Below are 12,997 nucleotides of genomic sequence, written 5' to 3' on the forward strand. Positions count from 1 at the left end.
GTGTGTGTGTGTGTGTGTGTGTGTGTGTGTGTGTGTGTGTGTGTGTATGTGTGTGGGGTGTGTGAAAGGGTACAATAAAGCGCTCCCAGGTTGACCTGGAGTTGGAGATTGAGAACATGGGAGCTCACCTGAACGCGTACACGTCCCGGGAGCAGACGGTGTATTACGCCAAAGCCTTCTCCAAGGATCTTCCACGAGGTGCGATGAGGCCTAAAAAAAAAATAAGTTTGGTTCCTGTTGGTTGTCAGTTCGGTGATGGGTCGGTAGGGAATTTATTTTATTTTATTTTTTTATTTTTTTTATTTTTTTCCCAGTGGCAGCAAGGGATAGATAGGAAATATATATATTTTTTTATTTTCCTTAAAATTACAGCAGCGATGGATACTTTTTTTCATAACATAGTTTACATGTACTCGACTACCACTGTGCTCTACACACGTTTTTATATGAACAAAATATTTAAGTCAATATGAATGCTTTCATATCAAACATGTTTGATATTTAGGACTGAAAATCTGCGTGAATAGCCTACATCATCCTGCTGCTGTGCAAGCCTCCCGTCATTATCGTTTATCTCCCCTAGAATCTCAAACATGCACACACTACAAGATTTGTAAATGTGGCGCACCATGCACTACAGGATATTATTAAGATTATCGGCAGGATAATCACCTTGACGCCCGGCCATACTCGTTTTTGGGGTTCCAGCAGTGACCAAAGCGCTCCGCCCCCACCTCACCTCTCTCTCTCGTTTCCTCATTTTCATGCCCGTCTCGCCAAACAAATGAATCTCACGGTAGTTAGCATGCGTGTAAACAACGCGAGTCTATTGTCTGTACAAGTGAGAACACAAACACATGGGTACCAAAATATATTCCCCTGCTGCATGTCATGAGATCGGCAAAAGTTTGGATAGACTGCTTCCCGCAGCAGCATGCCTTTTCCCCCCCACACTGCTCGATAGACAGGACAGCCTCTGACTGGCAGGGGCTCAAAACTACGATATAACAACTTTTTATTCATTGGTCATTCATTGTGATATAAATTAGTGACATTTTCCCCCAAATCCTCATGGTTCTGTGCTGTTGGTATTTGGTAGCCTATCTGATGCGTGCTGCAGTGCAGCGCATCAAATGAGCCGCGTCAATTAACGATAATGACGGGAGTCTGGCGCAGCAGCAGAATGATGTATTCGCGCAGATTTTCAGTCCTAAATATCAAACATGTTTGATATGATCGGGACGGCCCCGATGAGGCTGTGAGCAGATCGGGAGGTTTAAGATTGGATCTGCAAACAGCTCACACTAAAATCCTGTAGTGTGAGCCAGCCATAGCGCCACCGTCAAATCAACATGCTCATAAAATAAATTGGGTCGCACGTAAATTGACAGGGTCGGTCGGCAACCGGAACCGAACTTTATTTTTTTTTAGGCCTGACAGGGAGAAAGGAGCAACCGGGGGTTAGAGTTAAGATTACTTGTTCTGATCTTGGTGATGATGACATCTGTGATGAAGATAATGGCATGCATGTCATTCCTGTTAGAGAATCCACTTTAGATGCAAAAAGATGAGCTCCGGTAATGCAAACAGCGGCTTCAGCTATTTAAAGCAAAACATCCACCATCAAATACTTTCACACTCTAAAACAGCTTTTGGTGATTTTACTCGTGTTTCTAGGTCAACAGTGGAAAAAGGAGCTTCTTGGTTTCTTTTTAGAGAAAGATTTAATGCAGAAGTGTTGGTACACAGGTAACCTGCACAGGTTTACAATACAATGTACAATTTCAGAAAAATGGAGACCATTTGTCTACAAAATGGAGACGTCTCCATGCACTGCAATGCATGGAGACGTCTCCTGCACCAAGAGACGTTCAACAATCACCCAGGGAGAAATCCATCGTAGAAGAAGAGAGAGAGCAGTTTCTCCACTCACAGCAGCATCAATAGACCAGAATGCAATGTTCCTCCACTCACAGCAGCATCAATAGACCAGAATGCAATGCAGCCACAAGTCATGTTGAGTAATAAGTATGGCCCAGCTCTCTTTTTCTCACTTTGAATTGGAAAATCTCTCACTCCCCTATCACTACATGTAAAACCCACAGCTGGATGCAACAAGTTCACACCTCTTCTCAAGGGGCTTGTTAACTCATTAGCCCTTTTCCCACATGCGTACCGGAAAATTACCTGTAAGTCAATATCGGACATTTCCCTGAATTTCCCTTCACACCTCAGCGTTCGCATGTGGGAATCTAGTCGTCAAATAGCCGGTATGTTGGGGGGTGGGGTGGGGCGGGGGGGAGGGGGGGGAGTGGCCTGGGGTCTGTGCTGCAGGCCACTGAGGCCAGTCAGAAAAAACAACAAACAAACATGGAGCCGGCGTCCACTCTTTTGATAATATTGCTGACGCGCTTTTTCCTCAAACGTAGACAGCGACGCAGACAAATTAAGGCGAAAATGGAAAGGGATATACGTGCGAACAGAAACAGATTCATGTTCGCAGTCTTCTCTGCTCAACATCGTGCAGAATATGAAGATAGACTAAACCGGGGACAGATCATGACAGTGTTATGTACCTCTGCGCTGCTGCGTGAGACTAGAGCCGTCTGGAAGCGAGAGAGACCAGGAGGGAATTTATTTTGGGAAGATGCTCTGAACAATTTTGACGACGTGGAATGGAAGCGTCATTTTCGCATATCCCGGTGTACGTTCGACTACGTGCTGAGTCTGGTCCGACCCGCACTAACACGCAAGATCACCCGGTGGCGAAAACCACTGGAAGCGCGTTTGCGACTGGCAATAGTCCTTTGGTGGTACGCAACACCAGGGGAATATCGAACAATCAGCTGTGTATTTGGTGTTGGACTGTCTACCCACTGATAGCGGAAAATGACTGGACCCCTTTCTCACCTGTCTGCCTATCGCGGCATACCGCTCTTCTGACTGGCTCAAAACTGGTGAAATGGCCGCGACGACGGGGTCGCGCTTATACCGGCACGGCGCCTTTCCAACATGCAGGCATTAGACCACGTTCCGGTCATTTTGCGGTACAAAGCGCATGTGGGAAAAGGGCTATTGAGTGCCAGCCACTTTTGGAGAACGGACGCTCCCAGTGCCAGAGTTTCAGAGCGTTTTCAGTGATTTCTCGAGGCCCACAGAATATTGTGTGATATTACTATGTAAACACCGAACACGCACAAAGAACGATCAGACTCTCTTCTATCATCTGCAAAAAAAAGTTTATTGATACCATTTTCCGTTCTTTAGTTATGAGCCGGAGAAGATATGCTGTTTTGAGCAAAAAGACAGGTTTCAAATTATAAGCTGAGATATTCAGCCTTTTGTGAAATGAAGCATTTCAAGCACATTCACTGACTCTAGCTAATATTTTCTGATGTAGTGACGTGGTGTAGTTGTGTGGTGCCTGCGTGCCCCACCCCCCTCTCTCCCCCTCAGCTGCAAACTCCTCCCCACACTAACACACAGCCTACACGCACCCAGTCTATTTTCGGACCGCTTCGTTTTTGTGCGCCGGGCGGCTCCCAGCGCGACAAGGAAATGCCAAACCGGACTGCAGGGAAAGGTTTGGCCCTTCGGCGTCGGGTGCTGCCTTTCTGGCGGGTAATCGTGTGGAGAAACTATATGCAGACAGACAGACAGAGGCAGAGGAGCTCAGTTGTGGGCGCGGATTGACTGCGGTTCGCAGACAACGTCAGCTGCAGACAGAGCAATCTATATGGCTCTGGCTGCAGCATGCATCGGTTTCTCTTTGATCACGGCTTTTTCCTCCTGTTTTCCGGACCTTTCTGTAATCTGGAGAGCACTGTCGCCACCTAATGAGTCCGTAAAATAGGTTATACACCTTCAATAGCTCCCATATTTGTACAGGAGATGCCTGAGGCTTTGATCCACGTCCCACCGTCAAAAAACGCAATTGACGAACATACTCGTCCTTGGCACTCTACGTTACTAAAGGAAATGACGAACATACTCGTCCATGGCACTCAATGAGTTAAAAGGCATTCTGGGAAATGTAGGAAATCACCTAACTTAAGTAGAAGTCGATGAGACAGATTGAGAATCAGCTCGTCGGATAGCCTCAGGCAGTGTAGGAATTTAGCCAGGGGCAAGGGCAAAAATGCCCCCAAGAAATCTCAAAATTAGGGTTGGGACGATGGAATTGTCCATCGGCGATGTCGGGCACAGCCGATGGTCTCAGCCCCCACCATCGTAACATTGTGATGTCTAGTATAAGAGCTGTGTGCGGCGCAAATTGCATAAATGTCTGGCGCACCATGGATAAAAGCAAGCCAAGCATTTACTAGGGCTGACCCAGCTTCAATCGTTGCCATGGTAATTGACGCTGTACCCGGCTGGGCAGGGTCCTTCGGGCCAACACTGTTTTTAGCACGGGGAAGTCACACCAGCATGTGCCGACCGTGCACACAAACAACGCACGCAGCAGCAGGCAGCAGTTCGTGTTGTAAGCATGAAAATAACGTACACTTCTTTCCTAATTTCAACACAGTGTGAGGAACGTTACACATGTTGAAGTGAATTCAACAGAGATGGGAAAAGTACCCACATACAGTTACTTGTGTAAAAAACGACTCTGGTAAAAGTAGAAGTACCGATTCAACTATTTAGTATTTTCTCAAGTAAAAGTAAAAAAGTACAGGCTCTGAAATGTACTCAAAGAGTAAAAGTAAAAAGTATTTTTACCAAATGTTTCTGTGCAAAGCTAACTGAACCTCACGTCATATTAATAATATAATTTGAAGACTATTGAACTTAAAAAATATCCCCTACAAACATGTTATACATCTTAAAACTCTACTTTGATTAATAATGTGTGCTGTGGTTTTTTCCACAAAAACAGTCAAATTATCCCATTAAGATCCTTAAAATGACATCTATTCCTCCCAGGATATATGAATATGCAAATAGTTAATTAATAAGTTTAACTGTTGGATACAAGGTGTCTACTTTATTGAAGCCTCTATAGCACATTGTAGGCTAATTAAACAATTTTTTTCCCTTCTCTCCCCTAAAAGGAGGTAAATAATAACATGCAAGGGACATGGCTGTGCATTCTGTAGCAATGAAGTGCAACGGACAATCTTCAGCACACTGAACTTGAAACATTTTCTTCCACCTATCTTCTCCCCCTTCCCTGTCATCCACTGTTTATTCTGCATCTTCCTCCCCCGCCCATCCATTTTCACCTTCAGTTCCCTCCATCTCCACCACCCATATGCACCATGCTTTTCAAAATCTTACTAACTCTAGTGTCTGATCAGAATCAGGTAACTATTATGCCATGTAAACGAGACTTGAAAAAATGCTACACTGCCAGTCGAGTGCCAGAGCCTCTGGCTCGTCCGAGTTTGCAGTGTTGTTGACAACTTCAGCCTCACTTTCAGCGGCGTTGCTCATGTTGCTGGGTCCTCTGGCTGACATAGACATCACATTACAGTATTCACAGACGCAATTTCTCAGCGCGACCGAGTGTCCGTCTCTCATCTCTTTTATGGCAGCGTTCTCACATTTGGTGCGTCGTTCTGATACTTCCATGTGGTGCTGGTGGGTGGACTCGGGTGGACTGTGTGTTCTTTTCCAGGTTATGTCCATGCCCCCTTAGGAGACTGTCTAGCCAATGAAGTTTCATAACATTGACAGAGAGCCAATCACAAGCTGGCATTTAGGGGACCGGACGAGTGCCATTTCATACTATTGGCAGAGCCTGGAATGAGCTATCTATTCATTCTGCCCCGTTTCTTCTTGGTCTTTAATCATTGTTGTCGTGCATTAAAACAAGTAACAAGTAACAAGCTTGTTTTGAAAATGTAAGGAGTAGAAAGTACAGATACTTGTGTTAAAATGTAGGGAGTAAAAGTAAAAAGAAAAATAAATACTCCGTAAAGTACAGATACCCGAAAAGTCTACTTAAGTACAGTAACAAAGTATTTGTAGTTCATTACTTCCCATCTCTGGAATTCAACAATGTTATGAAGTAGCAGATACACAGCTCACATTGAGGAGCAGGGGGAACTCCGCTAACGTTACGCTGAGCCTATGGATAAATGAATAACATTTAATGGCAACTAATAATATCCGCATGTCGGACTGAGACCAGTTGGATGGAAATCAACCATCAGGACATATGAGGAACTTTTTGTCACAAGTTTATAAACCTGGAAGAAAGTTTAGCCGTGGACGCTGCAGAGTTGAGTCCTTCTTTCAAAATGTGAGTAGACTACCGTACATGTTCGTTCCTCTGTTTGGCTGTAGTATGGGGCGACAAATAAATAAGCAATTAATCAATGTATAGGACGAATCAGCGTGACGTCACAACCACCCAGAAATGCGGAACCCCGCAGCAGTTAACTAGTATGAGTCGTTCCAAGTAGGGATAGGCATCGAATTTCGAATTTTCGAATAATCGTTGTTATTATCAAGGTCGACTTTTATTATTGAAATTCGAAATTCGAAAAAAAAAAAAAAAAAAAATATTTTTTATTTTTGTGAGTGAAATGTTGCATTGTCTCCCCTGATTCTAAGTATAGTCAAATCGCTTGGTTTGAGCAAGTAAAACAATTTTTATAAGCATTTTAAGCAAGGTTTATGGAAAAATGAATGGCGGATAAAATCCCATGAAGAGGGAGAGGGGGTGACTTTGGCACCCCTTTGGCACTCAGACCTGAGCCTACTAAATATTTAATGAACCACTCATGATTGTCAAAACTGTTTTTTATTTTTGAAAATGTCAATGTCATGTAACATGTTCTTTACTTCAGTGGTGCAATGCTTGTTTGAGCTAAAAATCCACAGCAGAAGCTTTTTATATTAATTAATAAAGCCGTAGACTTAGAATCAGGGGAGACAATGCAACATTTCACTCACAAAAAAAAAAAAAAAAATTTACATTTTTAATTTTTTTTACATTTTTATTTTTATTTTCGAATTTCGAATTAAATTCGAATTTGGCCAGCGAATTTCGAATAGTGTTTTTGCTAGAAATGCCCATCCCTAGTTCCAAGCAAACGTTAATATCTCAAAAACTATACATCACATCGCCTATATTTTGATATTCTAAGTGAGAGAGCAGAAGTAGCTCGAGTTTGATGTATAATATATGCATGTCGTGTTAAAGTTGTGTGAACTGTCACAGTTTTTAAAATGTAAACGGGGTCAGCCGGCTAGAGTCAGACGCTCAAACTCAAGCTCCATGGGGTTCCATTGCTGTTGCCACCCAGTGACGTGGTTTGTTTACCAAAATGCTGCTTGGCTGATCCCTCGTAATAAAGTAATCTTTGGGTTGCGTCAAGACAGCGACAGCTAGCCACACTAGCAAGGCACTAGCATGGCACCAGGTCAGACACCAGAGGTGACTGCAAGGTCCAACGTAGACTGACCACATTTGGTCAGAACGTCCTGTCTATAAAAGGCAGCCAAACGTGGAATAGTCTCCCTGTCTCCATAAGGGACAGCCCCACCCTTGCTACTTTTAGAGGTAAACTTAAACAATGGCTGAAGTCCAACCAGTCATGTGACCACAGGTAATATGTTTTTTTTGTGTATTGCTACTATGTGTTTTTATTTTTGTAAGTGCATTGCTGCTATGTATTTTTGAGTGTATTGCTGCTACTTATGTTTTACGTTTTATGTACCGGTATTCTGTTTTTTATGTCTTTCGGGGACAACGGATGGAAATTAGCCTCGTGCTAAATCCGGCAATTTTTACACGCTTATTATGTTCCAGGTGACTGTATCTGCTTCATGGTTTTTGTGTTCATTGATTTTGCACTGTCCCGGCAAAAATAAACAACTAAATAAAATAAAATAAACGGAAATACCACAATTTATTTCAGAATAAAGGATGTCAAATTCTCACTCTTTTTTTCTCACTCTCTCAAAAAGATATTTCAGCGAATGAAACGGAAAACATTGTGATGTTAAGATTACATTAGTCTGGGCACCTTTCACCCCGCTTTTTGTCATGGGGCGTAAACCACAGAACCAGAATGAACACCGGAAGGCAGTGCGCCAAAAAAATGTTTTTGTTGCCGTTAGCTTGACGTCTCTTCCCTCGATTAATTGTCTGATGCAAAGCTTCTGTATTGGCTTAAAAGACGTGAGATTGTGAATCCGCAATGTTTCTAAAATAACTTCTTCAAAAACTTCGTTCGGTACGTCCATCTTTTGTTTTGTTGTTTGCCGTTCTGATACTTGGGTCAAATTGTCAAGGTAACGTAAAAGTTGACGAGCTAGAAACGCTGCCCATCCGGTCTAGGGCGGGCTCTAGGCCGGAACCAGGTAGGGTGACAAAATCAATTGTGAGCGGAAGCCAGGCTCTTTCTCGCCGAGAAGAGCCTGGTGACGCGAGGTTAAGATGACATATGGAGTGAAACTGGCTGTAAAGCATTACTCAAAATTATGTGGCAGATATGATGGGAGGCGCCTGGGGATGTTTGAGTAACCTTTTGCAATACACAAAGTAGTTCTTTGTTTGATTGTTTTGTTTTTTTTGCCAGACCCAGGGGGTCGGCCTACAGAAGGCTTTGTCGGTCGGTCGGTCTGTCGGTCGGTCGGTCTGTCGGTCGGTCGGTCTGTCCCTCTTTTCCTCCCTGGAGGTACACAGGGGGACCGTGCAAGAGTCATCCAGGCTGGGATGCACTATTGGCGGATAGATTGAGCGGGATGAGAGCCTCCTTTTATGGAGCTTTTTTCCATTTTTTTCCATTTTTCGTGTGGTGCTCCAGGACGGACCCCCGTCATGGCGCAGAGGTATGCCCGGCCTCGGTGGCCCCCTCCCGGGTTGGGAGGGGGGTCGACCTACCCCCCCCCCCCCCCCACCCAAAAAAAAAATATATTTTTTTTTCGCTCTATCATGCAGAGGTTCGTCCCGGCCTCGGTGGCCCCCTCCCGGGTTGGGAGGGGGTCTACCCCCCCCCCCCCCCCCCCCCCCCCACCCAATTTTTTTTTTTTTTTTTAACTTTTTTTTTTCTCCGCTCTATCATGCAGAGAGGTTGGTCCCGGCCTCGGTGGCCCCCATCCCGGGTTGGGAGGGGGGGTCGACCTACCCCCCCCCCCCCACCCACCCAAAAAAAATAAAATAAATTGTTTGCCAGACTCAGGGGGTCGGCCTACAGGAGGCTTTGTCTGTCGGTCGGTCTGTCCCTCTTTTCCTCCCCAGCCATTCAGGAACGCTTCAGATTTCAACCACCAGGGGCAACAGAGCAGGTCTGGACTTGCTACCATTTGAACCAGCAGTGAATGGGGACACACTAACAAACATTGAATTACCTTTAATTCAACTGGTTTAAACATGTGCCGTGTAACTGTACAGGATCTGTACTTGTTGTAATTGTGGTGCCTAGTTTGGTTCATTATTGGCCATTAGATCATATTAGATCATACTTATTTATTTATGGAATAGTTAAAAGAAAGACATGTTTAAATGTGGTCATTAACTACAGTACATTAGAGGGCAATAGAGGGCCCACAACACCTGAAGGTAATTTGTATAAATATCACCTACAGCCAACTGATTAATGAGATGGCAATCAATAGTATGACAGCAATTGATCATATTTACACAACCATAAACCCACAACACACTTGTAACATTCATGAGTTGAAAATGTTTTAGCCACTCAAATTGCATTGGGAAGCTGCGTTGGGCAGGTCAGGTGAGCAAGTAAAATCAATGAGGGTCTAATCAACAAGGGACAGGTGAATGTAATCAGACTGGAAGGTTTGCTGGTCTAGCCTATACACAAATCTACAACCAAATACCCCTATACACCCCCACCATGCTGTATTCCCATTGAATTCCAACAAAATGTTAATACGGCCTAAAATGATTTATACTTTTAACTTATAAAGTGGTTTGTTGTAGGTGTGTTGGTCTCAAAACCAGACCTACTCTGTTGCCCCTGGTGGTTGAAATCTGAAGCGTTCCTGAATGGCTGGGGAGGAAAAGCCCTTCTGCCCATATTCTGTGCACTGACTGACAAGGGACAGGTGAATGTAATCAGACTGGAAGGTTTGCTGGTCTAGCCTATACACAAATCTACAACCAAATACCCCTATACACAAAATGCTACACACACACAAAATGCCTAAAATGATTTATACTTTTAACTTATAAAGTGGTTTGTAGGTGTGTTGCCTACTAGGAATTTGTTCCTTCTGGGTCTGGCATAACCAGGTCTCCTGGTCTTGTTTCCTTCTGCATTCCACTCTCTATATCTGTGCATAGACAAGATGTAACTAAATGGAGCTGAACTCAAGTTAATTTGACCCCCAGCTAAATCGCCATTTGTATGTTTGTTTTTTTTGTCGGGGGGGGGGGGGGGGGGGGGTGGGGTTGTGTTTTGGTTGTTTGTTTGTATTGTAATTATATGTCTGAATGTGTTCATTGGGAAAAAAAGAATAAATAAATTGGTGGGGGGGGGAAGCATTACTCAAAATTAATAGCCAAAACACGACTAAACATGCCACAATAACGTCCGATAATTCATCCAGTATCCTTCCTGGGCATCTCGAGGCTGATCTGACCGATAAATTGTCCAGGTTGCCGTTTTAAAGTGACTTTTATGAGTTAACGTTACAAAGCAACCAACACAGTCTGTTGCCTAACCTTGCGTCACGAGGCTTTCTCAAAGCTGTCAAAGGAGACGGCCTGGTGTGCGTGCGAGTATGGTGCCCGCGCACGAGCTCGTTCACACGCTGCCTGCAGTTACTCTAATGGCCACCGATGTCAGTAATAGTTAGAACTTACGGATAGGACCTGTTAGAATACAGATTTGATTTTGAAAGCCCTAAAGCAAAAGACCTACATTCTGGCTGACTTGACGCCTGACACTCGTGCACTAAATGTTGGAAACTCGTCTCATCCTAGGAGACGCTTTTTTATTTTTTCTGTTGCCATATTCTGTCATTTGGGTTCCATTGTACAAAATGTAAAGACAATTTAAAGCAATTGGCCGTTCAGAAAGCCGAACTTCAGCCTCTGGGAAGCACTGACGTCTTTAACACGTTCACTGCCAATGACGTGTTTTTACGTCAAACAAAATCCAACGGTTGACTGCCAATGACGTGTTTTTACGTAAAAAAAAAATCAAATTTTTTTTTTTGACGGTGGGACGTTGATCTAACCCTTTTACGTCTCCTATACCAATATTGGAGGTATTGAATGTGTATAATCTATTTTACCGACCCACTGAGTGGCGACATGTCTCTCCAGAGTAGAAAGAGGCGAGCCAAAACTGGAGGGAAAAGCGCGAGGAAGCCGTTCTCATACTGTAAAATGGATGGCGAAAACGCTTTCACTTTCGCGCTGACGCACAGCGGTGGCAACGGTGGGGGGTTCCAAGAATAGACTGGATGCACACTTTGAAACACGCACCATAAATAAGCCCAGAATCGCAAGAGCTTGATCAGAGCTCTCAACCGAAACGCCAAGAAACGAGCGAAACCCATCCAGCGAGCCCCATCCAGACTGCCAGGCAGCAGCCAGGCAGCAGCAACTCGTTTGTCACAGACCCGCTGCAGAGCCAAGGAGGGCGGAGGAGAACGCCCACGGAGGGAGGAGTTGGAAGCAGAGGGGGGTTTCCTGCTGTTATCGAGGAAATTACTGTTCAAAACTATTGTTTAGATGTCTGACGTCTTACTGATGCCAAAAATGAATGGTTAAAGTGACTGTTCTATCGAATTTCACAAAAAGCCGATTATCTCAGAATAAATTTTCAGACGCTGAAACCATGCTGTATTCAACTGCTAATGCTTACATAACTACTAACTCTACAAACTAACTCTTTTAGACAGAGAAAGCACACATTCTATTAGTTCTTTTGAGATATTGTGTGTTCACAAAATCCTAACAGAAACGAATCCTCGGCTCTTGAAAGATGAGCCAAAATCCTCAAAAAAAAACCTTGGCAGAAGCTAACTACAGTATTGAAAAACGGCTGGCAGTGAATGTGTTAATATACCGTTTCTAGCTGGTATGTTACTTCCAGCTGATCCGATAAATAGCCATGTTGTTTGGAGGTCCGTCTTATCAGCTGTCACTTTGTAACTTTTAGACCAGGGGTCTCAAACTCACGGCCCGCGGGCCGCATGCGGCCCGCCGGCGCCCCCTGTGTGGCCCGCGATGGAATTGCAAAAAAAAAAAAAAAACATTTTTTTTTTTTTTTTTTTTTTCCTTCAATGCACCTGAACGCAACATGCAAGATACCCGCTGAATAAGTTTCCAAATGTTCATGTCATTCTGGCCAATACTCCACTTCTGTTATATGTTATATCGTCTGTCCAGAAAAAAAAGTCACATAAGCAACATCAGCCTTTCAGCCAACACAGTGGCAGAGCGGATTACTGAGCTGTCAAGTGACATTTATGATCAGTTCTAATTCTAGCTGGAGTTCCAAGGGACAGTTGAAAATGAACACTGCCTAATTTAGTAATGTGCATTGTCCCTAAAAAAAGAAAACAAAGTCCCTCAAATAAACAAATAAATTGTTAATGTAAAAAATAGATTGTCCCTCAAATAAATGAATAAATTGTTAATGTTGAGAATTCGAACGGTTGCATTTTTCTCTCTTTTTTTTAAATACATGAAGTGGCCCCCTTGTGACAAGACTGGACACTCAGCGGCCCCCAGGTCATTTGAGTTTGAGACCCCTGTTTTAGACCGAAGAAAAAGCCGGTAGTTTGTGGCTATTACTGGGTTATATCCACAGTGGTGACATAATAATGAAATCGCTTGTTTTCTGTCCCCAAGCTGTGGAGATCCTGGCAGACATCATCCAGAACAGCACGCTGGGCGTGGCGGAGATCGAGAGGGAGCGAGGCGTGATCCTCAGGGAGATGCAGGAGGTGGAGACCAACCTGCAGGAGGTGGTGTTTGACTACCTCCATGCCACTGCATACCAGTCCACTGCGCTGGGTCGCACCATCCTGGGCCCCACACAGAACATCAAGTAAGAATAGA

The 12,997-nt window shown here is 44.0% G+C and overlaps 1 protein-coding gene across 1 annotated transcript in view; it reads left to right on the forward strand.

Annotated features, from left to right (window-relative positions):
* Positions 1-12,997, forward strand: part of pmpcb (peptidase, mitochondrial processing subunit beta) — a 38,744-nt gene that overhangs the window by 3,930 nt on the left and 21,817 nt on the right. The window contains exons 4-5 of the mRNA XM_083652207.1: positions 69-198; positions 12,788-12,986. Coding sequence (XP_083508333.1) covers positions 69-198; positions 12,788-12,986 — 329 coding nt within the window. The remainder of the gene's footprint in view (positions 1-68; positions 199-12,787; positions 12,987-12,997) is intronic.

This window comes from Poromitra crassiceps (assembly GCF_964638095.1).
Source record: "Poromitra crassiceps genome assembly, chromosome: 2".
NCBI classification, from domain to species: Eukaryota; Metazoa; Chordata; class Actinopteri; order Beryciformes; family Melamphaidae; genus Poromitra; species Poromitra crassiceps.